The following is a 23,638-nucleotide window of genomic DNA, read 5'->3' as shown; positions in this document are numbered from 1 at the left end:
CACTCCTCACATGTTCAAGCCCATGCATTTGGGGAGATCTGCCTCTAGACGGATCATGAAGAAGCAGAGAGCAGGTGTGGGAAGTCTGCTGCAGCGCCGTATCGCCGCTTTTTCAGTTGTGCGTTTGTGTGTATATAATTAAAAAGATAATTTTACTTCACCACATTATGTTGGTATAAATATTTCATGGCATTGAAAATCGTTTAAAAGTTATTGTAAATGTCTACTGGATCCTTATAATAATAATAACTGGACAGTGAAGCATCTAGATCCATAATTGCAAAAAAAAACCAGAACTCTCCAGAATATGGTGCCAGGTTTATTTTCAAGGTTCTCCAGTTTCCATCAGTCATGAACCAACGTTGTCCTCAATAAACAATTTCATCTTCAACCAAGGACGTTCACACCACATACTGTACTGTTTTTTCTCCTTGAGAGAATGTTCTCCTGGTTTGTGGCCAAACAAAAGTTACTTGAGCGGAAAGTGCTGCAGCGCGTGAGCCACTTCCCTGCCAGAGCAAGACTCCATATTTTAAACATCTGGAGGACGGAACAATATCTATGAAAAGTGTGAAATTTGATTTCTACCCCACGGAATAGGCCGTTTCCTTCAGTTGTCAAACAGAATGACTAAACACGCTCATTCAGATGCTCCCGTGGTAGGACGTTATTAATTTATCACTGGCACACACTCGTATATACATACGCAGGCAAACACACACACACACACGTTTGCTCGTCTATGATTGACAATGTGATAAATTTTATTTGAATATGGCTGACATGAATTATGTAACTAGAGAGACTGGTGGCTTTGTTGCCTCCCTCCAGCTCCTCACTTTTCCGGCAAGATAACATACAGTTGGTAATTTACAGTAGAACACATTGTGAAAGTATAAAGTTATAGCGACAATGCCCCACAGAGAACAAAACCAGCGCTCGGGTGCAGCTGAGCTGCTTCAGGAAACTGCAGCGAGGTGGAATTCGGCAACGAGGGTTAAGGTGCTTGACACTTTTGACACGGGAAAGTGATTTTTTTTTTTTTTCCGACTCTGGAGTTCAGCTCTGATCGCAGCGATAGGGTCTCGCCAGACTAGGCGAGGCCCGAAAAGAGAGGGAGCGAGGAATAAACAGGAATGAAAGCAGAACACGAGCACAGAACCGGCGCTATCTGATGTTGATAGCTGTGGCGAAATCCTGCCTTTGAACGCCTCGAGGAAAGTGACAATGCTGGATGTTTTATTTTTTTCCCGCCTTGTTGATGCTCCTCCAGACGGCCAACATAAAAAAAAAAAAAACACGTCTGATTGGTCTGAGAAGCCTGTCAAATGTCAAGCACTTATCAAACAGCAGACATGTTTTCTTTTAAAAAGATACCGGCACAAGGAAAAGCCTAACCTTTCAGCGAGTGAGTGGAAGTCACTCATCCCCATCATGTGCGGCTCGGCACTCGCTGCTCTTTACGAGACCTGCTCCAATCTATAGTTGTTGACACAGCTTGTCTGGATGGACCTGTGAAAAGTCCCTAATTACAGGGAATTATTTACTGGAGTTGCAGCAGGGAGACAACGTCTGACATTCAGGAGAAAGCGGCCGCGTTTATAAAGAGATACAGGAGTGGAAAATGAAGTCGTAACTGTGTTGGCGGCCACTTTTAGATCTGCACCAGCTTAAAGGTGCAGTTCGCCCCGCTCTCTATCGCACCTCTCTACGGCCTGTGCCTGTTGAATCAGTTTTCGGCCGCGTCCCGCTTCGCTGTGACGCTCAACTCCCCGCCGGCTGACGTTCAGGGAAGCGGGGACGGCGTCGCCCTCGATTCTCCGAGCGATGAGCCTCGTTAGTGCCCTCGTTTCCGCGCGCGAACCAACCGCCGTTCGAGCTAACTTCGCCGTAACTTCACCGCGAACCCGCGCTTCGGTTCTCGTCACCCTTGATTTCGAGCGCGTCTCTTTGTTGCTCCGTGCCCCGTTGCCGCGCAGGGGTCAAAGGTCGGCGATCCGACCGCAGCTGGCAGCGATTCGGCGTCTGGCTCAAAGACACTAGAGCAGCCTGGGTGCTCGCTGCTGCAACGCCCCGCAACCTCAACACTGACAACTGATATGAATCACAAAGACTTTGTGGCAAGAGGATCATTTTTTTTTGTTGCATTCTTGTTTTTGGACGAGCGAGTGAGCAAAAATAGACTTTTATGTCCAAATAGGAAGTGAGAGACAATAACAGCGACATTCAGCTTATTGCTAAAGAGATCTGATATATAGAAGCCGTAAAAGCCTTAACAATAACGCCTGCTTTGCCTTTTGTTGTGTATTTTCCTTTCTGTTTGGCGTCGGAACAGAATACGCTGCTGGCGATGGATATAGAGAGGAAGAGGATGGAGTTTTGTGTTGTCACACTCTCCTCCATCTATGAGCGGTTCAATCGCACCGAGGGGGGGCTGAAAAGTGAGTTCTGACGGCGAGATATCTCTGAACTCGGCGTTGCTGAGTCTTTGTTATTGATCAAAAACGCGCATCCGTTTCTCATATGTACATTATTTTAATTTCCACTATGAAAATGCCGATAACCCACCTTTAAGTGTTTTTTTTTTTTGTTTGTTTTTGATTTTTCGGATGCTGCAGCCAGTTTCGCGCGGCCACCGACAACAGACGAGGGCCGCGAATATCACATCTCTATTTTGAGACGTAGGTTGGACTCACTCGGCGCTGAGGAGAGGTGATAATGAACATTAATATGTACAGCTGGCTTTTCATATAACTCTGGCTGCGTTGCCTTTGGTGTCCTGTTGAGAGGGTGGGTAAGCAGAGCGCCATCAATAGCGAGGAACAAAGCCGGGGAAATATCAAGTCTTTTTCCACTGCCTGTCTTGCTCTGCCTTAAGATTAATCTAATTTGGTCTTTATTGAGAAATGGGTAAGAACAGTTTTGTTTTATTTATGTATGTTTTTTCCTCCTCTGCTCCTTCCCTTTGTTGCTTCTCCTCGGCTGCCTCTGACAAAAGACAGCCAGTCTGCCAAGCCCGGTGTTGCTCTGGGACGAACCTGTCAATCACTCCTGACGGCACCCTGACAACATGTACGTTAAAATTTCAAACGGGACTCAAAGGCGGCACGTGACAGTGGAGCGTTTGAAAGTGGCTGTAGGAGTGCGGGTGGAAAACAAACTAGAAAACAACAGTGCGGAGGGAAAAGAGAGGCAGAGTCGGAGACGGAGGGGGGGAGGGGGGGCAAAAGTTAAAAGCAAAACAGTGAAGAATGTGGGTCTTGATGATGGGAATTGGCATTAGATTCTCCCTTGGTGTATCATTGTTTTTTAATTTGGTTGAAACTCCAGAGTGGAGCTCTGCGTCTTCTAGGGACCCGTTCCCGCCGCAGTCCAGGGACGCCGCTGCCTTTTCCCGCTCCTCCGAGGCCTCGCTCGGATAAAGTCGAGCCTCTCGCGCCTCTCGCTAGACCCCCCCCCCCTCGGCGCGCGCTTCCACGCAAAACAAGCGCGCGCGACTGCTAACGACACACTTGACGGCGCCTCGCGTACCTTTCGCCGCGCGCTTGGGCAATTAACTCCCGGCGGAAATGGAAACCGGCTCTTGCCACCGAGATAAGCCTTTTGTGCGGAATTCATAAATCCGAGATGTGACGCTTCCAGAAGCGGAAACAATGGACAACTCAATTTAGATTCCCGCTTTGCTGTCCTGAATGCGCCCGGATGAATGCTAAAGCGCTGGCCGCCCGCGAGCCCTCGCCCGCGAGCGCACGCGCGGCTCGAGGATGCGCTTTCAAATGGCGCGACGCACGCGGTCACAGACCGCCGGCGTCTCCTCAGCGCGGCTAAATGAACAGCGTAAATGGGGCCCAACACAAAGGCCCAGGCTGCGCCAGGCCCTATGGGAGAACTGCCATCTCCGCAGTCCTGCAGTTTGTGCACTGATCCTTCAGTCAGCATCCACATCTGCAGTTCAAAAACACACAGTGGCTTGAATGTGCTACAAAGCTAACGGCTCATTGTCTGACCGCGCGCGCGCGTGTGTGCGTGTGTGTGTGTGTGTAAGTTAGTTTCAAACTCTGATTCTAAAAACATTCGTAAAGCTGTGTGTGTGTGTGTGTGTGTGTGTGTGTGTGTGTGTGTGTGTGTTTGTGTGTGTGTGTGTGTGTGTGGCCTCTACAATCAAGTGGACAGCCAGCACGTGAGCTGGGACGCGGGTCATGTCAGCCAGTTAGTGAATGCTGTTGTTTTTTGCAACGTCTCCCTTGGTGAAAACTATGTCTGACCGCTGATAGGCTCCAGAACAGAACGGAGCCGCGGCACAAAGCGGCGTCACATGAATCTGTGCCATTGTCTGACTCGCGCCTCTGTAGTCGTATGTCCGGGCTTATTCACAAATGTATACATGCAAGCAGACGCACGCGTAGCGCCGCTTTCAACGCCTCCCGCAACAGCGCGCGGACGCGGGCAGTGCTTTGGCTTCTACTGCCCTCTAGTGGCGGAGCAGTGAACGACAGATCCGCTGAAAGTGGCCAACTGTGAGACAAACTGCTGCTGAAATGCACCAGCGGCGCGAACAAACACAGTAAACAGCACATGGAGCTCAACGCAGTTCTAAACTCACACGTTTTATTGACCAAAAGTTGGATTATTTCCTTATACATGTGTGAAACAAACAACTCAAACACACATTTACCTAAATTAAAATAAACTTTTGAATACGTCCACTTTCCTTCTTTCTGTGTATTTGAGTAACAATTATCTTCCGTGTTTCAAACATAATCTGAAATGTGCCCTTATACTAAAAAGCCCATGATATTAACAGCGCCTCTTATCTGTAGAGATCCATCAAATTGCATTTTAATAAGATCAGTCAATCTAATTTACATGGACTTTTTATATAGCTTTTACATTCATTCTGCTACAAAGGGCTAAATACATATTACTGCATCATTTATTTATTCTTAAATACTTTATAACCAACTAAACTACTAAAAACCTTTCAAATGTGTTTTTCTTTACTTGTTAAACACACAATAAAACTGTATCTCCTCATCATACAAAGCTAAATCTCTTTCACATTAATTACTTACACATTGGGTTTTAAGGAAAACTGATCTGATATTTGTATTATTTTAACCCTCATAAGCTTTTTTTCTCTAAAGTACAATAATGAATATGCACAATAATAAAATAGGATCATAGCATTTTTCTCCTTAAATGACTGAATTCCTCCCTCATATATTTTTATAACACAAGCAGCTTTAATCAGAACCATCAACAACATCAAACCTACTGTAAATTATCCTTGTAATTTAGATTGTTAGTTAAAACGCTTCAGCTGTGATATTTGCTTTAATATTATAATATATTATATCCTGACACGCATAGTTTAAGCCGATATAACTCACAGCAGCTGATGTTTGAGCGCTGACCTTTGACCGTTGTGTGTCCGGACACGTTTGCGTTCTCATCCACTGCCTAATTTAATATAATAAGGCTTGTTTTTTCCAAATCATATGCGTGTATATATATATATATATATATATATTTTTTTTTTTTTTTTTTTGCACAAGCACGATAGATCATGCAGAGGTGGGATTTGAGAGGCACCTCAAAGCCGTGATTATCCTGAGTGTCTCTGCCCAATAATGTTACCTGCTGGGACGGCAGCACTGCTCCTCTAAATAAATTGCAAGTGGCCTTGGGCAATAAGAGGAACCCTTCTTTGATCTGCTGACTGCCAACGAGGAAAATGTGCAGGCAGTCAATCAAGCTCTTAAAGCCTTGCAACAATGGAGCGACCCCGTTTTATTATTTATTTTTTAAATAGATGTATTTCATTATCACAATGTGTCTACTTGCTGGGGTAGCGGGGGGGCGAGGGGGGGGGGCGGCATGATCAATAATTGATATGCGGTGTGAAAAAGCTGATTTGCTGCCTCTCCTCTGGTGCACTTGTCACTAGCTGTTGTCAGAACACATTTGCTTTGATGACAAATTTGAAGAAGTGAACAACAGCATCACATCTGATTACAAATTTAGCGAGTGGTGAAAGGCAGGGGCCCCTTCTCGCTGAGGCGCTGTTTGTTCAGGGCGCTCGGGAGGACCGACTGCCGGGCTCCGAGGTGAGCTCCAGTCTTGTAAGCGCCGAGATGAGAGGCGGCTGAACTTTTTTTGTCATGTGTCAGTAAACAGCGCGACTCGTTTGAAAGGCACCTGGATTACAGGGTGAAAAGTTGCTCTTTAAACCTTTAAAGCTTTGGGGCATGGGAGATATGCCACGTCAAAACACGACGCCGAGATGAGGAGTGAGAGCAGCTAAAAGCCATCAATCCCCGAGGTGCGTCTGCTCGGAGACAAAGCGCCTGTCCTGCTTTCGACAGGGTTTGGGTCATGCTGCGTGGAGGAGCATCCCAAATTGACTCAGTCAAAACGGAGACAGGTCCGGGAAGCGAATGCACCTCAGATTCCTGAACCGCACGATGCAAAAGCTGCTGCTAAAAGTTGGGCTATTTTAAAGAACTGCATTCACTGTAAACACATGAGGGTTCGGAACAGGTAACGCCTGAGCTGCACATACATATTTATGGTGATTTCATTGCCAAGAGTACTTCTTAATTAGGCTAAATGCTTTTTTAATTACATGTGCGAAGTGGAGCTTTACCCCCGAACTTTAAAACTAAATCCTGACGGGGAGCGGTTCAACGCGAAATCTCTGAGAAAAGAAAAACAGCATATCAACAACTGAACATAATTGACAGCTGCATCCATTTGCTCGGTCCAAGCACCCCCCCCCTCCTCCCCCTCCTCCCCTCCTCCCGTCCTCCCGCTTTCCCCACTCTGTTCTTCCAACACCATTTCCTCTTTTAATTATCCCCCAGCAAAAAAGATGGAGCACATCAGACGCATCGCGGTAAATCCTGGCCCTGGCACGGGCTCATAGTGGCTCCTGCGTCTGGCAATCCCGATAGAGCCCGTGCGCTGGCAGGGACAAGAGAGGGAGGCTGCCTGGAGATTTTCTGACAGAAAGAATGGAGAGGATGATCTCTCAGCAAAAGAGAGGTCCTCATTCTACTCCCGGCGTGGGAGGCTTTTTGGCGCCGAGCTTTTCCGATCACACCGCGTTTCCAGCACCAGATTAGCCGGCTCTCAGGAGCAGAACTCGCACAGGCCCCTTGTTTACACCTCGTTACCATAGTGGTTTTGTAATGATTGTTCAGCGGAGGAGCGCATTGGAGGCGCATTGGCGGCCGCTCTCCTATCTCTCACTGCAACATTTTAGGGGTGAGCTTCACTTTGTGCAGACAGGTCAGCGCGACCGCGGTTCGGATTAACAGAATGTGATTTGTTTCAGAATTGAAAGAAGTCTCCTCTGACCCTGAAATGAGTTTTTGCGGAGTGAATTGCACGTTCACATTCTAATTAGGTATCAGCTACGCGGATGAGTTTTTCCCCGGCAAGAAAAAAGGTGGCAAGTTAACTAGCGCTGGGGTTGCTATCTGCCGGAGTTCCTCCGATCTCCGCGGGGCGCGCATCAATCACAGAGGTCCCCGACTGACAGTCATTCTGCGGGCTAATACTGTCGTCATCTCCCACGCGGTTACACAGATTGCACAATGGGATCCTCGGACACAATGGAGCTGCGGATCCAGCCCCCCACTCTGTTCCCTTCTCCTTTCCGTTTCTTCCATCATTCTAAGATGAAGAGTGGAATGCTCCACAGCGGGTAGCTTTCTTCTCCTCCGGGGGGAACCCAGAAAGCAGACAAGGGCCTCTGTGATGTTACTTTTCCTTCAGGGTGGGAAGGAGATGTCTTGTAGCACAGCTAAAGAGGATCATTTGAGACCCCGTGAAACGAGGAGACGCGGAGAGAGCCAAGGTCCCGATTAATGAGTTAGGGTTAGCTGTTGTCCCGGTGATGAAAATAAGAACAATGTTGGCGGGGGCAATCAAATTTCTTAGTTTATCTGAGTTCAGACATAGAATTACACCTGGATCACAGTGTTTTTACTTCCTTTAGGTCAAAGGTCAGAGGTCAGACTGAGCTCTAGAGTCCCATCCAAAGCACAGCAGGTGTTTGCTCCTTCACCACTTTGAACAAGTACTTTCCAGCAACGAGGGTAAAAGGATTTTACATTTAATCGGCGCGATGAAAGAAATTATTAATCCACGGATGAACATATGAGGAGAAATCCAAACATTTGTTTCTTATATGTTCTGATAAAACCTTTCCTCCCGTAGTAAACATTTGGTTCAAAACCCTCCAAACAAAACAACATCTCATCTGATAATCTACCACAATTACGCTGCACAGTGTGATGAAAGGATATCAATGATCTACTTATGTCATAGAAAAAGAGTGCAGCTTCAAACATGAAGCCTATTGAAGCCTACGAGAGTTTCAAGCCGATGAATGATCAAAGGAGTCAAATCTTATCAATGCTGTTCCTTAACACGGAAACACTGTCATATGGCTCAGGATCTACTAACGCAGTAGCAGAGCTTTTTGCCCAGGAACATAATGGCTATTGTGCTCTCTGAAAACATTTGCCTTTTTACACGGTTGAAGCGGCAAAACGCACACAAAGTGGAGAGCGGGCACAAGCTCTTTATCCTGATGAAAGGCTAAAGGATGAGACTGACCTTTCTGGCATCAGCTGGGCTTTGGGAACACAATGCATGGCAGCAACTCTTTCTGGCCTTTTCCCTTCAGCTCTGGGCTATGCTTACAAGCCAAAGACTCAAGTCCAAACATCTATCATTTTATACAAAGACCCAAACAACACACAGATGCCCCAAACCCCTCCTTTTATATCACACACACACACACACACACACACACACACACACACACACACACACACACACACACACACACACACACACATTGAGCAGTTCTGTCTGTACATCTGCAAACAGACCAGTCCCGTCTGGCATCACAGTACAACTTCGGGCTATGGAAGCAGAAAGAAACAACATTTCACTGTAGATTACATCAACACAAGAGCTTGACTCAGTCCACAGTATCAGCAACGCTTTCCTTTAACTGGAATTGATCAACAATTACATTGTGACCCGTGCTACTTAGGAAACGCAGCAACTCCGACGGACCTAAGACGGACCTGTACTGGAGTGGAGCTACGTTATTGTTTTCCACACGTGAAATGAAAATCATGAGCTGGTGGAGTAGTAGTTTAGAACGCACCCTCAAAATGAGTGAACCAACTGTACGCGTTAAAGGCTTTGTTGTTGGGGGGCCACGTACCTATAGGTCCTTTGTGTGATATTTCAAAAGGCTGTATCACAAGGTCACGTCGGAACAAGGGTCATACAAACACAGCATCGCACTTGTATGGCATCCATTTTAGGGAGGGGGGCATCATTTCTATAGGTAAAATCTAGCAGACAGGAGATAAGTTAGCCGAGGGCAGTCAGACAAAGGGAACAGTAGTTAGCATCTGAAAAGGTAAAGAGTAGTCGTCCCGGACATGTCAGAGGCCTCATGGTCAGTGAGAGAGTATAAAAAGGACCTGCAAGGGTGTCAAGGGCTACGGTGCGCAAACATCCACAGCCCTGCAACCATGGGAAAGGTATGAACTCACATGCAATATGGGAGAGAGGGGTGTTTTATTTTGAAATAGAGTATCAGAGGGGGAGATAGGTGGTAAAGTGCTTATTTGAGTAGAAAGAAATATAGGTATTTGCATAGAAAAATAGAAAAACAAACACGCTGGGTTTTTAAAAAAGGGAATCATCTCTGGAAAACAGCTCCAAATGTGACAGGATATTTTTTGTGAGATGCTGATAGAGTGTCCGCCGTCCATATAGAGCACTCCTCCCTCTGAAGTTAATTAATTCAAGTGCCTTGATTTTCACCTGCCAAACGCAGCCGACTGGAGACGCCGGCCGGCGCCGAGAACTCATGAAAAGTAACGTAGTTTGTTCGAGGGAGAGCAGTGTCCTCTGCAGTCCGTTTGTGCGCATAGCAGCCAGTCGGCCTGTTTACCCAACACTGACGTGACTGCCTCTCGTTTCCTCTGCAAGATCATCTTCTACGAAGGCCGCAACTTCCAGGGCCGCCACTGGGAGTGCAGCAGCGACTGCATGGACACCTTCAGGCACTTTAACTGCTGCAACTCCATCCGGGTCAGCGGCGGGCACTGGGTGGCCTACGAGAAGCCGTACTACATGGGCTACCAGTACATCCTGGGCCCCGGCGAGTACCCCGACTACCACTGCTGGATGGGCTTCAACAACTGCGTCCGCTCCTGCCAGATGTTCCCTCCAGTAAGTCAATCAACCAGACTGATAGGAGTGGTCGTGCCCCCCTCCCCCCCACTGCTCACCTTGTACATCAAATGCTGCTTTAGAAATGGGTGTCAATCACCGGGCTTTTGATGTCATTTACAGATACTTAGGCAGGTCAGGGCTTAAAAGTGTCTGTTGCAAGGCCCACAAGGAGACCCAGTCATTCTTTAAAAGGAATATGATCCCCCCCCCCCCCTCCCCCCTCCATAAGACTTGGTGTCTTCATTCTAATTCTGCTGGTCACATGTGCTGTTTGTCTATATGGGCGCCTAATACTGTCACGCTATGAAAGACTTGATGCTTATTCCCATCTGTAGGACGTGTCCTCACCTGAATTCAAAGTTGAGAACATCAGCTCAGAGTGTTCTCCAGGGTTCACACCCTACCGTGGTTGCATGTTGATCATGTTCCGGTTTCTTCCCTCACAGTACCGAGGATCGTACAGGATGAGGCTGTATAACAGGCCCGACATGCTGGGACACTCCATGGAGTTCTCGGACGACTGCCCCAACGTGTACGAGCGCTTCCGCTACCGTGACATTTACTCCTGCAACATCATGGAGGGTTTCTGGATCTTCTACGAGCACCCCAACTACAGGGGACGCCAGTACTTCCTGCGACCCGGAGAGTACAGGGCCTGCGGCGACTGGGGCTGCCACAACCCCATGGTGGGCTCATTCAGGAGAATGAGGACTCTTGTCTGAACTCCAACTTAAATTAACATTAAACGTTTGATTTAAAAAAACAAAGGCCTCTCTGAGCTTATTTAAACAATCTCTAATCATAAATGAGTGGAACATTGAAGAATATGATATAAACAGAGCATGATTTGTGAACATTGACACAGATCGTTGTGAACGTTGATCTAAATTATTTGTTTGAGCGATCTGCGATCTACTTGTTGTGTCTGTGTTCAGCCAGAGGAGGGCGCTCCGCAGCAGTAACTTCACCTACTTTATTTCCTCCCTTTCCAGGTAAAAAAATACCCCGATGTTTTTACAAATATATGAAGTGTGTGTTTTTTAATGTCACGCGGAGTTTGCTTAGCGTTTGTGATAAGTGTGTGTATCCACTATGTCGTGAGTAATAGCCGATAAGCTATTAATGGAGTTAGCTGGAGTGGTGGGTATCGTCTATTTCCAGCGTCTTATGCCGCAATTGAGCGGTGCCAGTTAATGGACAATGTTCTATTTAGAACTGAACTGTGTTTTAATTGACTTGTCATAAAGACTATGCAAGCAATAGTCCTTTTTATTTATTTCCTCCCTTTTCGTGGTGTAAACACACAGTAGATACCACTTTTCCAAGCAGCAGACCTACTTCCTGTTTACTGTACATTGTTGCCGTCCTTCCCTCCTGTCCTGCGTCTAGGTGTTCGCCATTCATGCCAATAAAGGCAGATGTTGCAACTCTTATTGTAGTCGTCTGAGAAAGTGCAATTGTACAGTATTTTCTATAGTCGGGCAGAGCTTTGACGGACAAAGCGGCTGCTGCAGCTCACCGGCCCTATAGTGCAGTGGAGTCTATAAAGCGCGCTGTGCTGACACGACAAAGCTTTGTTTTCACAAAGCCCTGGTCCCGGCAGGGTCTATAAAGAGGCCCGGTACCGCCCAGCGTCTGGTCTGGTCTGGTCTGAACTTCACACTGTTACAATGGGCAAGGTAAGTTCACAAACTCCACTATTTAACATGCATGGATCAATACAATCTAAAGGCAACAGGAAGTAAATATTAAAAAAGACAATAATTAATTTAACACCCAATCATTCTTAGCAAAAACTTCATTATCATTATCTTGATGGACTAAGCAGCATTTTATCTGCTTTATCTGCATTACAATGTCCACTCGTTTGCCACATGCAGATTATCTTCTACGAAGAGAGGAACTTCCAGGGCCGTCACCACGAGTGCAGCAATGACTGCTCTGACATGCAAAGCTACTTTAGCCGCTGCAACTCGATAAAGGTGGAGAGCGGTTGCTGGGTGGCCTACGAGAAGCCCAATTACGGTGGCTACCAGTACATGCTGCACAAGGGCGACTACCCCGACTACCAGCGCTGGGCCGGCTTCAATGACTGCATCCGCTCATGCCGTATGGTGCCACCTGTGAGTTTTACCCATTGACTTATTGTACTATGTCTTGGTTGCAATAATGAGGTTTTCTGTAGAACTGCCAGCTTTGGATCAATTAGTTCTGGTCCCACTGTTTCTACCAGTCACTGCCAGTACCTGTGGCTTTTTATCTTTATGGCTTGAACCGTGATCCGTCGTCTGTTGTTGCATCTCCCTCGCAGTACAATGGGAACTACAGGATGAAGATCTTCGAGCGCTCTGACTTTGGGGGCCAGAATTTGGAGCTAATGGAAGACTGCCCAAATCTGCATGAGCGTTTCCACACGCGCGACATCTCTTCCGTCAACGTCATGGAGGGCTACTGGATGCTGCACGAACACCCCAATTACAGGGGACGCCAGTACTTCCTGCTTCCTGGAGAGTACAGGAGGCACAGTGAGTGGGGGAGCACCAGCCCTACTATCGGGTCTCTGAGACGTGTCACTGAGATCAACTGATTCCCACCATCTTTTTTATAACCCTGATTTAGGCCCACTATTACATTTCCATCCTCCTGGTCCCCTTAATGCGAGCACTGTTCCAGTGTGGTCACAACACTGTGGCGTCCAAAGCTGAAATGACTCATTGTAATGATGAACATTTTGGTTTGTCTGATGCCGGGATCTGGTTTTGTTAGATTGCTTTGCATTGTTGGGGAAAGTTTACCCCCTAAATTCATTTGCAAGCAATTCTTACAATTGAGAGCGCTGACTTTTTTCACTTTGGTCAGTCCATAGCAAAAAGCTCTGCCTCTGCAGTCCCCCAACCTCTTGTCCTACTGGAATCACAATAAAGGAAAACTTGATGAAACTAAATGGAGTCTTTGTTAATTTTATACTGACTACTGCAGCTGTCACTATCAAAAGACCAGGGGAATATGGCTTGTCATGAATCTGAGGGGTACGTTCCTTTTAAATACGATAATTGATCTTTGGTTTCATGAGGCCACAGAGTTAGATGTACAAGTGCAGCCACTGAGGTCCCAGTAAGACCCGGAGTTTCAACAGTTTGCCATGGTGCTGCCATTCTGCATACACAAAGAAAATTTATCAAGGAAACAGAAGCTTTATTCTTTGAAGTTCGACATTAAAGAACAAAAAAAGGGTGTCTGAGGATGGGCATGTAGGAGTCTTTATGAGATCACATGGTACAGAATAAGCGCTCTGGGTCCATGAAAGATGCCCATATTAGATCCACATCACAGGGCCGGTGCCAAGTCAAAGAGTTGGAGTCAAAGTGGCCTGGTATTAGCCGCAAGCATCAAACTCTCTCAGAACAAAAAACAAAACCCAGCGCACATCCCTGGTCATGCATTTTTCATCAGCCCAAGATACTAAAACCTTTTAGAAATAAATATCAATTATTGAAATTGTTAATTAGATGCTGCGTAATTGGTGAAGATACACATGAATAAATAAATCTGACCATTAATTATTGATTCAAAAAAAATTTAAGCCTAGTGGGGAGTGCATTTGAGAGTCTCTTAAGATCAAGAATAACAAGAAATATGAGTTTTGGCCTTGAGTAATGTCCAATTAAAGGTTTGTCATTTCTGTTGTACAAGCCTCGTGATTTGCTCTCATCGTGCTCTTTATATCTGTGGACAACAATACCCAGCAGATTGCACGCCGTCAGCAGGGTGCAACATGAGATGCGATCCGCTGGAGTCCAGGGCACAGCCACATAAGAGACGAGAGGCGATTTACAGGCTGCCAGGCCTCAACCTGAACTGCAGGGAGATGTGTGGTTGTGACTTTGAGAAGTAAGCACTTCAGGTTTACTCATGCGGATTATTTCTGTTTTCTAAGCGTGTAAATACCACATAAAAAGAAAGAGTGAACGCAAACAATCTGTAAACACCCTTAAATATTCACTATAATCATATCATGAAACTTACTTCTATACACTCAGCAATAAAATTCTTAATGGTCTGAGGGACAGCAGCAAAATATAGAAATATTTTACTTTATTTTATCTTACAGTGGGATCACTAATTTGTGTTTATCGTTTTGCACCTGGTGCCAATTTAACCATGACATTAATTGTACAGTTACTTGTTTTTGCTAGGATTTCATAATTTTAATGCAAAATCATTACTGAATTGAAAATAAGAAGCATTAAGAACGCTGGGAACAAAAATGTTTTCATTATGCAACGAAAAACGGATCGCTCTGCTAGAAAAGTCCTATTAATACTGGAGTAAGAGCAATTGTGTTACTGTGGCAAACACCTTTGGTGCAGGTGATATTCTTAAATACATCCTATAAATATATCACTGTGCATCAAACAGGCAATACTCAATGTCCCTGAATTGTTCCGTCTCTACCTCAAGTCACTTAAAAGATTTTTTTCTGCATCACACATAAAAGGACAAAAGAGTGAGATCCGAGTTTAGTCTCCCCCTTCATCTCCGAACCCTTTGGACTCGGTGATGGGAAGCTGATTGAAAGGTAAGTAGTGCGTTTTGGAGAATAAATTCTTTAGATGATAGAAAAAGGAAAGAAAAAGAAACAGAAACTCAGAACACAAGGCTGTGATTCCATTATTAGTCTCAGTTCTCCGTCTCCCTCTTTTCATTTTTGATGGCTGGATAATTAAACCTCTATAGTATTGTCTTCCATCTTCCTTGCCCCACTTCCAGAGAAGCGTATATTCCCCTATGGGCAACATTAAAAAAGAGCCTTTTCAGACATCTGTTTTTCACATCACTATGACTTTTTCCCCATTAATTTGCGTTTTTTTGTGCAAGTAGAAAGACTAGTGCCAGGACAGAGACGAATACAAATGTGTAAATACTCTGCAGAAATCAAAGAAAGTAAGAGAAATAAGCAAATATTCTTTCTCAGCATTATTTTAATTCAATTCAACGCTGCTATTAAACAACGCAAGCCAGTCCACATGCTACACATCAGATAGGAGCTCAGAGGCTGAAATGTTGCAGAGCTTCATTTAAAAGAAGTTGCGTTTCCCCCTCCAGCTTGAAGGAGGCAGCTTGTCAATTACTGTTCCTGCTCTGACAGAGGCTTTGGGCACAAAAAAGGAACAAACAGCGAGTGAGTAAAGCAGTAAAGAAGCAAAGCACGAGTCATAGAGTGATGTTGTTGCGTTATATTATGAACAGGGCATCATGCACTAATGTCGTACACTTTATTTTAGTAAAGCGCAATGCTCGTTTTATTTTGAAAGTACCACAGCTCACCACCTGCACTTCCTCAGAGGTACGCATACTTTTGGCCCTGTTGCATTTAATATGTTTTGCTGTTCATTTCATGTCCTCTTGTTGCTAAATGCTGTGGAGACTTTTCTGTGGTTGAGGTTAGTTGTTTTACCGTGTTGTCTTGTGTAAAGCTATAAGTGAGGTTGGCTAGCAGCAAGCTAAGTACCATTAGCCGCTAGAGAGCGCTCGCGATACTACGTGTGTAGCACGTGCCGTGATTACTGCTGTTTTGTACAGCGAGAGCTCATGTATGTGAAACAAACGCCTTTATTGCTAGATTCTAAAACTGGTGGAGTTATGATACTTTATGGGGCCATTATTAAAAACATAAATCTCTGACGAACAGTATTAATATTTTTTACCAATTCATATAGTGTACTGGTTTCAACCTATGTCTTAAATTACCTACAGTAAATCAGCAAAAAACGTAAAATGCACAAGGATCTCGACATTAACAGAAAACTTGAATTATGTCAAAAACAAAAAAATATATTTGTGGTCTGAAGAATTACAATACAAAACAATCTGTACCAAGCGACAAGTAAACGTGTGACCACAACACACACAAGTTCATTCATTTAGAATAATGTTAAATAAATAATATGTTGGCACTTTTAAATATTTGATGTTCGATAAGTAACTTGTTTGAAGTTTGTCATAGTGCAACTTTATTACAGTTGTTGACAGGTGAGCAGGGCTGTGAATTATAAGCTGAGGTAGAATACAAAACCGATCAGTGGACAACAGTAACATCCAAACAAGGATTAATGGTTGTGTAGGTTGAAAACAGTGACCTAGTTATTTTCTGCAACAGGTAACTCAGGAACTGCTGGTGATCAATACAATCTGCTGTGTTCTCTCTCCACACTAGTTGCTGTCTCTGTGCCCAGCAGCGGGCTGCGCAGCCGGCAGGCTTTCGTGGAGGTACTTCATAGTTCCGTGCTCGGAGAAGTCGGCGACCGCGTGCCCGTCGCCTCTCAGGACCCACTTAGAGGTGAGCAGCCCCTCCAGGCCCACGGGGCCGCGGGCGTGGATGCGTGCCGTGCTAATGCCGACCTCTGCCCCTGGAGACGAAGTCAGAGAGGGCTGGGCTAATTACTCTGTGGCAAATGAGAACGTTCACTCTGAGGGAAAAAGGTGAAGTCCGCTGATGTCATGAGACGGCCACGTACCCAGACCGAAGCGGTAGCCGTCTGCGAAGCGCGAGCTGGCGTTCCAGAAAACACAGGCACTGTCCAGCTTGTGCAGGAACTGCTCAGCGGTGTTCTCTGAGGGACAAATGGCCAAAAGCCTTTCTCACAATGGCAACTCTTCTCTGAAAATGATGTCTATTCATCATCACTGTAGTTGTTTTTATGAAAACCCTATATTATATTGAAAATTCAGTCAATTTGTTTTGACTTGATGAAGTACCTGGTTACGTCACTAGGTGGCAGCAATACATTAATGCACAGGTGTGAACAGAAAAGGTTTAAGAGATGGGTTTAGGAGCTGTCAGTGTGAAAAGCTTGCGTGTAAGAGGTCTACTTTGGCTTGTGCATGACCTTAATGACCAGATAAGGCATCAATCATCAACAGACAGTGGACCACATACCGTTTTCTGTGATGATCACGTCTGTGTGTGAGCTGCCGTACTTGTGTATGTGGTCCACAGCATCCTGCATGCTGTCCACTACCTCAAGGCAGCACTCCAGGTCGCTGTACTCTGTCCGCAGGGACTTGGCCTCCGACGGGCTGAATGTCAGGTAGGAGGCGAACCGAGGGCCTGCGTGAATCCTCACCTGATGACAGATTTAAAATAATTGTGTGGAATATAGCCTTACCTTAGTGTGGAATAATTCAAAGTCAGATCTACCCATTTTACCCGTTCGTTGCGTAGCATGTCGATGATCTGGTCAAACAGCGGGGTCCTTAGGAGGTCCCGGTGAATCAGCAGAGTTTCCATGGAGTTGCATGCAGCTGGGTAGTCACATTTTGAGTCTCTGACTGAAGAGAAACCAAATACACTGAAATATTATTACAATAGAAATGTGTACAGTACAGGGACACCTTCACTGACCAATGTTGATGACTTTGTCCACGCTGGCCTCTGCATCAACGTAGACGTGGCAGATCCCCTCGCTGTGACCCAGCACCGGGATGCCCTTGGCCGCCCGCTGAATGTCCCTCACCAGCTGAGAGGAGCCCCGAGGGATAATCAAGTCAATGACCTTGTCCAGGCGACACAGATCCTCCACCTCCTCACGTGTGCTCACCTAGAAACAAAGAAACAGACTTGTTAATGACAGCGAATAAGTACTTAACTGCAACCCTGTGCGCAGGAAATCGGTTTTACCAGCTGCACCGCCTCCTTGACCCTGTGCAAGGACAGAGCCTCCTGGACGAGCTGGTGGAGGACGCGGTTGGTGTTGGCAGCCTCCTTCCCTCCCTTGAGCAGGAGGGCGTTGCCACTGGCTATGGCCAGCGCTGACACCTGCGTGATGTTACTGTCATTCAAAGCAAATATGTACGTATATGTATGTATATCTGTGCATCTGCCTGCTACGCCACCTGGGGCAGACAGTCGGGCCTGGCCTCAAAGATGACCAGAAGGACTCCGATGGGCACGGTGATCTGCTCCAGCTCCAAATTGTGAGCCACTCTGGTCCTGCGCAGCACACGGCCCACGCTGTCCTGAGCGGCCACGGCGATCTGTTGCAGGCCTGTGGCCACGCTGGTGAGTTTGGATGGGGACAGGCTCAAACGGTTCAACATGGCCTGTGGCAACCGACCTGTGGAAATAGAGGGGCGGGGGTGTCAGACTGGTAAGTAGAGGCATTCCTGGAAATATTTTCTGGTTAATATAATATTTTGATTGAGGGCAGCTCACCTGCACTGGCAGCAAGATCCATGTCCATCTTATTGGCCACCAGAATCTCCTCCTTCCTTTCAGTGAGCAGCTCTGCTAGGTGGCAGATGATCTCACTCCTCTGTCAAACAGGAGCAGGATGAGCACGTAGCACATGCATCCACAAGGGGGCAGTGTTTCCCTATGTAGAGTTGTCTCATTGAGGGTTTTTTAAAAATTAACAACTAATTATTGGTCGAATACAGATTGATCATTTTGAGTATGACCTGGTCTGGGTGCAGAGAGGCCAGAGTCCTTCCAGAGTTACGAGCCATTTCTGTCTGCTGCTCCACACTTGGACCTGGATAATAGATAGACCATATATTCACATGTACAAGAAGCCTGAATAGGTTGTAAATGATCAAGCTTTGTATTAAGTCCTGCGTTTCTGAAGGAGAGTTGTTAGTTCAACACTATCATCATATGGACAGATGCACTTTGTAGTATTGTTATACTATACAGCAGTGAGAGGGCTTTTTATTAATTTTTTTATTGCTATGGGCAGTTGGTGAAAACAGTTCTCGAGTGCACAACTCAGCAAGTTCTGTGTAGTTTCCAAAATAGATTTCTCACAGATCCTCAACTGGCACCTTCATTAAATAGGAAACAGAGCTGTGAAAGGAAAAAGCCAGAACCCAGACTGGCCAGCAAAAAAAAAAAATGAAGACAGACAGAAGAACACAGACGCTGGGCAGAGAGAGACGGGAAAACAGATGGTTTGAGGAGACCGTTTATAAGGTGCAGGCGGAAAGCCGTTGAAGGCAGCGTGCAGTTTGGGAGCGCTGCTGGTGATGTGGAGGGCTGGGACCCGGTAAAAGCAGCCGGAGCAAACTCACCAGCAGGTTTAATCTCCGAGAAAAAGGTTCCCACTTTCTTCCCATCCACTATATCGGTGAGGACGTGACCCGTGACTTTTGGGTGGGTGCCGTTGGCTATGACCACAGACGTGCCCCCCTGCAGCGCCCACAGGGCCGCCTTGACCTGCACACAAGCAGTTAGAGACCAGTTCAAGTCCCAGCTTGACCGATGACGGCCACACTCCTGATCAAGAGTCCGAGTGAGTGAAGCTGGTGAGTTTTAGAAGCGGAGTTTGGCCAGAAGGAACTTGAAGTAGAAACAAATCCATAGTACAAGAAGTCCTGCCCTCTGTCCATGTGATGAATATGTACAAAGATATGGCTTTTAACACGCAGATGTCACCAGTATACTGTACCTTGGCCTCCATGCCTCCAATCCCCACTCTGGACTTTGTGCCGTAGGTGATTGATTGCTGGTCTCCAGGGTAGAAGATGTCAATGAGCTTGGCGTCGTCTGTCCCAGGGGGGCTGTTGTACAGGCCTGCAGAGAACATTCAACAGTCCTTGTGCAACCTGCGCAACCGATGCAGAAAGGATCCGCAGCCCACACGCACACAACACCTTGTGTCAACCCCATCAGCACCGCTTCCGAACGCCGAGGCCGGAGGTCAGTGTTTACCTCCCCCCTCGCACCGCGCTAAATGGCCCCCGGAGAGGAGCGGGGGCCCCGCTGGTGGACAGATGGCCCTGTTATGCAGCAGAACACGCACCTTCCACGTCAGAGAGCGCGACCAGCAGGTCGGCCTTCATCTCCACAGCCAGCCGCGCCGCCAGGCTGTCGTTGTCCTTAATGCTGATCACCTGCAGGACCAGAGTGGACAAGGGCCACCTACTTAGAACGAACCAGCTAGTGCACATAATTAAGTAGATTCTGGCCCAAATTATTTGCTGTCGTGAGTGTGTAGAATTTCCAAGAACGACCTGTTAGTTATTTCTGCAGGAGAAAAGTAAAGGAGCCATCTACCTACAGAGGTTAGTCCATCACCTCTGCCCAGTGACTGCATCCATCCCCTCTGTGCATGCACATGCCTTCAAAGGACCATTCCAGTGGTTTTGCACTCCAGTCGCATTTCATTTAATACATTGATGTGGATGCTAAGCTAACTTTCTGCAGCCTGGTGGCTTGGACTTGACGTGCAGTGCCAGTGTCATGGTCGTCTAACGGTGAGGGCCCCGGCCGGTGGGGGTGGTGCTGGGTGGCCGAGGTCAACGACCCCCACCACCGCTGCCGCCACCGCCACCAGCGCCAGCCCCACGCCGTCTGTACCCACATTTACCCCCTGCAGGTCGATGTTGGGCTCCGGCGGCGGCACCACGGCGTCGTTGGTGTTGACGATGGGCACGATGTTCATGCGCAGCAGCTCCTGGAGGGTGCTGTTCAGGTTTTGCCTCTTTTGGTCGTCGTAGAAATCCAGATTTGTCACCAGGACCTGACAACAGGGAGCGCAGAGGGTGAAGGAGGAGACCGGTCGCAGATTCATGACGTCGCGTGCAGGTACCTGCGCGGTGCACGTGCTGTATTGGGTGAACATGGCCTCATACAGGGCCATCAGGCCGCTCTGTCCAGCAGCAGCACAGGCCCGAGCCTCCAGCACCGGCAGCGACTGCAACACAGTGAAGACATGTGGTGACACCGCTCCTACTTAGACTCCTACCGCTGCAGCAAACAGCACCGGAGCGGTTCATTTTCCGGCTCTGCTCCTTCATCTCGGCCCACCATGTCTTTGAGCTGGCTGTGTCCGGAGTGCAGCGCCTGCCGGACACTCTGGGACAGCAGGATCTCGTGTCTTAATCTTTGCTTGCCAAAGGCCACGGCTCCGCTGGTGACGATCATCATCTCCCGGCCTTGATTCTGCAGCACGGCCACCTGGAGAACACGACGGCCAATTAGGAGAACTGGACCGGCGCCGGGAAGCGCTTCGTTCCAGATAAGAGGAGTTTGTTTTGTTACTTATTTGTTGTACATCAAAGGTGGGGTTCAAACGGTTCAATTGTTTTCTTCATTTGAAAAAAGTTTGTAAGGAATCTTGTTAGATCCCACTTTCTACTGTAAGTACAGTAGGAGGTTGGGGGGAAAAAATGATTTGTGCATTAGCTCCAGTTTAGCACCAGGAATTACACTCATGGCCAAATCGAATGTATTATTGACTCTTTAAACCGGCCGCTGTTCTCGTGTGTTCTTGTGTTCTGGTGCGACCCGTGTGCCGGTCACGCGCTCCCCACCTGCTCCACAATGGACGCCAGCCTCCCCAGCGCCAGGCCGCACTCGTCCCCACGCGTCACCACCGCGCTGCCGAGCTTCACCACTATCCTCCTGGCCCGGCGCAGTTCGCTGCGCTCCGCAAACGGGCTCCCGCCGCCTCCGCCCTGGGGAGCTGCGCACAGACACGCGTTTCAGCCACGCCAGTTTGTATCGATTAGTAAAACACAAAGTTGCTGCTTTGATCGGATTTTGAGCTTCAGCTATTTTCAGCGACTGTCGACTCCCTCCCCTCCATCCATCTGTAACCTGGGAAACGGGTAATATGCGCCTCAGACTGCCACATCAGCAGGGCCAGCGTGCGAGCTTGTGCTGACAGTACACATCTCTTTTGGGGCAATGAGGCGGACGAGAGAGGGTCGGACGGACAGAGAGGCCGTCATATCTCGTTCAGACTAGAGGAGGTCAAAAAGCTCTCGCCGCTGTCACAACAGCAGGTTATCAGGCGTACGCCTGCCTGCACATGTGCTATCGACCAGTACACAACCAGGCACTTTATTTCTATCTCTGCCAAATTATTCAGTTTTCTAAGTAAATGTAAATTTTTACATTAATTACTGCACTACAGCCTTTGTCAATAAAGCTATAGTCTACACATGAAAACACTAATAATTTGTTTATTCTAAGCTACACTCCACACAGCACTATGTTCAATTTGCAGTTAAATGCAGACAAGACTCATGGTTATTAACTTAGATGTATAGTTTTTTCTTTATTTTTATATACTTTATATATATTTACTATAGGCTTAAGTGATGCCCTTTAAAGTTTAAGCTAAACCTAAATACATTCCTCAAACTTTCCTCTTTTCCACATTAGTCACAAACAGTCTGTTCAATACAGCAGTATTTATATAAACTTTTTAAATAATCTGGGATCAGTAATGTGATAATATACAGAGATGATACAGTATCTGCGGAGCCTTGCTTGCCTTGTGTCAGTGGTCTGCTGGACAGGCGGCGTACGTGTCTGATCCTTGAACACAGACTCAGCCTCTGCAGCAGCATGGTCTCTGTAATGGCTTTACTGTGGGACACACGAGCAAATGCATATTTCATTTAAAATGATGCGATCGCGTACGGGTTCGGTAAATGAAGGCGCCGTGTTCTTACTCCGCCTGAGGTCCCTGTGTGCGTCCGGGCCGCGCAGCGTCTTCTACCGGCTGATTATCGCTTTTGCTCGTCGTCCCCTAATTTATCGCGCGCCCCGTTTCCACGCAGAGCGGCTCCGGATGCGGACGACTCCTCCCCGCCTGGAAATGCTGATCAGACTGTCTGTGCAACAAGTGAGCTTCGCAGTGTGTGCGCGAGCCTCAGGTGTAGGTGACAGAAAGACGTTGTTTTTTTTGTTTGTTTTTTTTTAAAGTTATTTTCGAACACGTGCAGCCTCTTGAAGTGGCGATGAGGTGGCAGGAGGCAGCGTGTTCGGAAAAACGGAAGTACCTTTAAAAATAAAAGTTAAATTTAAACTTCTGTTACCTTGTAATATATAATTACCGCAAATCAGCACAGGAAATTTAATATTACTGTAGCTTTGGTCAACAATTAATCAGCTTTTTAAAATTTTTCTTTGAAAATCTATTTCTTACACTATATTGAACAGAGACACTGAAGTGTAAAGCTTTGTCAACTTATGATCTGAAAGGAACAGGCTGTAGAACCCATCTGACCTCGTTAGTTGTGTTTTTTTGTCATCTCGTCACGTTTCCTTTACAGAAAACCTACAAGGCTGCGGCGGTGATGAAAGTTTTCGGTACCTGCACTTTCCCGCTGTGACAAATGAAAACTAAACGGGGGCAGAGTTGACCGACACTGTCGGACTCCCACTGCCCCTAGGACCACAGATAACTAAATTGGCTCCAGTAGCTCTGACTAAATGTGTATTATTCCATTACATCTGTCCTGTTTCTTTCTCTGTTGGCCACTTTTGCCCTTTATCTGCTCTTCTCTGTACCTACCTCCTCTTTGCTGTGTTATCTACCCATCTGACTTAGGGGAAGGAACTGACCCATACCTC

General features: G+C 46.8%; 3 protein-coding genes across 5 annotated transcripts; 2 read left to right on the top strand and 1 right to left on the bottom strand.

Moving 5' to 3' along the window:
* The first annotated feature begins 9,424 nt into the window (after positions 1 to 9,424).
* crygmxl2 (crystallin, gamma MX, like 2) lies at positions 9,425 to 11,025 on the top strand. The gene is made up of 3 exons (XM_029134458.3): positions 9,425 to 9,572; positions 10,027 to 10,269; positions 10,719 to 11,025. Exons 1-3 carry the CDS (start codon positions 9,471 to 9,473, stop codon positions 10,992 to 10,994), a joined length of 621 nt encoding a protein of 206 aa, XP_028990291.2. The 5' UTR covers positions 9,425 to 9,470; the 3' UTR covers positions 10,995 to 11,025.
* Positions 11,026 to 11,221: 196 nt separating this feature from the next.
* Positions 11,222 to 13,216, top strand: crygmx (crystallin, gamma MX). The gene is made up of 4 exons (XM_029135301.3): positions 11,222 to 11,264; positions 11,876 to 11,951; positions 12,153 to 12,395; positions 12,584 to 13,216. Exons 2-4 carry the CDS (start codon positions 11,943 to 11,945, stop codon positions 12,857 to 12,859), a joined length of 528 nt encoding a protein of 175 aa, XP_028991134.1. The 5' UTR covers positions 11,222 to 11,264; positions 11,876 to 11,942; the 3' UTR covers positions 12,860 to 13,216.
* A 2,018-nt stretch (positions 13,217 to 15,234) lies between these two features.
* On the bottom strand, positions 15,235 to 22,775 carry aldh18a1 (aldehyde dehydrogenase 18 family, member A1). 3 transcript variants are annotated; one of them, XR_008693215.1, is made up of 19 exons: positions 22,735 to 22,775; positions 22,554 to 22,648; positions 21,586 to 21,737; positions 21,080 to 21,229; positions 20,862 to 20,966; positions 20,634 to 20,792; positions 20,073 to 20,163; positions 19,719 to 19,843; positions 19,342 to 19,486; positions 18,733 to 18,806; positions 18,488 to 18,587; positions 18,169 to 18,389; positions 17,954 to 18,091; positions 17,678 to 17,873; positions 17,483 to 17,604; positions 17,213 to 17,399; positions 16,791 to 16,886; positions 15,604 to 16,682; positions 15,235 to 15,424 (listed from the first exon to the last, which is right to left on the bottom strand). XR_008693215.1 is itself a non-coding variant. In XM_029133960.3 (18 exons), the coding sequence occupies exons 2-18, from the start codon at positions 22,627 to 22,629 to the stop codon at positions 16,486 to 16,488; spliced, it is 2,334 nt and encodes a 777-aa protein (XP_028989793.1). In that variant the 5' UTR covers positions 22,630 to 22,648; positions 22,735 to 22,775; the 3' UTR covers positions 15,235 to 16,485. The 3 variants fall into 3 exon arrangements, 2 of the variants coding, with proteins under 2 accessions (XP_028989793.1, XP_028989794.1); XM_029133960.3 differs by having other exon boundaries at positions 15,235 to 16,682; XM_029133961.3 differs by having other exon boundaries at positions 15,235 to 16,682; positions 20,640 to 20,792.
* Between the last annotated feature and the right edge of the window lie 863 nt (positions 22,776 to 23,638).

This window comes from Betta splendens, chromosome 19 (assembly GCF_900634795.4).
Source record: "Betta splendens chromosome 19, fBetSpl5.4, whole genome shotgun sequence".
Classification (NCBI taxonomy): Eukaryota; Metazoa; Chordata; class Actinopteri; order Anabantiformes; family Osphronemidae; genus Betta; species Betta splendens.
The sequence above is the reverse complement of the archived record's forward strand: the minus strand, read 5'-3'. Positions and strand labels throughout refer to the sequence as shown.

Bases quoted from the DNA above. Each gene is read 5' to 3' on its own strand.
- crygmxl2 (XM_029134458.3), top strand. From the start codon at position 9,471: ATGTCAGAGGCCTCATGGTCAGTGAGAGAGTATAAAAAGGACCTGCAA. The intron at 9,573-10,026 runs GTATGAACTCAC...TTCCTCTGCAAG, and splicing joins GCCCTGCAACCATGGGAAAG to ATCATCTTCTACGAAGGCCG. The intron at 10,270-10,718 runs GTAAGTCAATCA...CTTCCCTCACAG, and splicing joins CCTGCCAGATGTTCCCTCCA to TACCGAGGATCGTACAGGAT.
- crygmx (XM_029135301.3), top strand. The intron at 12,396-12,583 runs GTGAGTTTTACC...TCTCCCTCGCAG, and splicing joins CATGCCGTATGGTGCCACCT to TACAATGGGAACTACAGGAT.
- aldh18a1 (XM_029133960.3), bottom strand. From the start codon at position 22,629: ATGCTGCTGCAGAGGCTGAGTCTGTGTTCAAGGATCAGACACGTACGC. The intron at 20,793-20,861 runs GTACCTGCACGC...CCCTGTTGTCAG, and splicing joins ACAGCACGTGCACCGCGCAG to GTCCTGGTGACAAATCTGGA. The intron at 16,887-17,212 runs GTATGTGGTCCA...TTTGTCCCTCAG, and splicing joins CGTGATCATCACAGAAAACG to AGAACACCGCTGAGCAGTTC.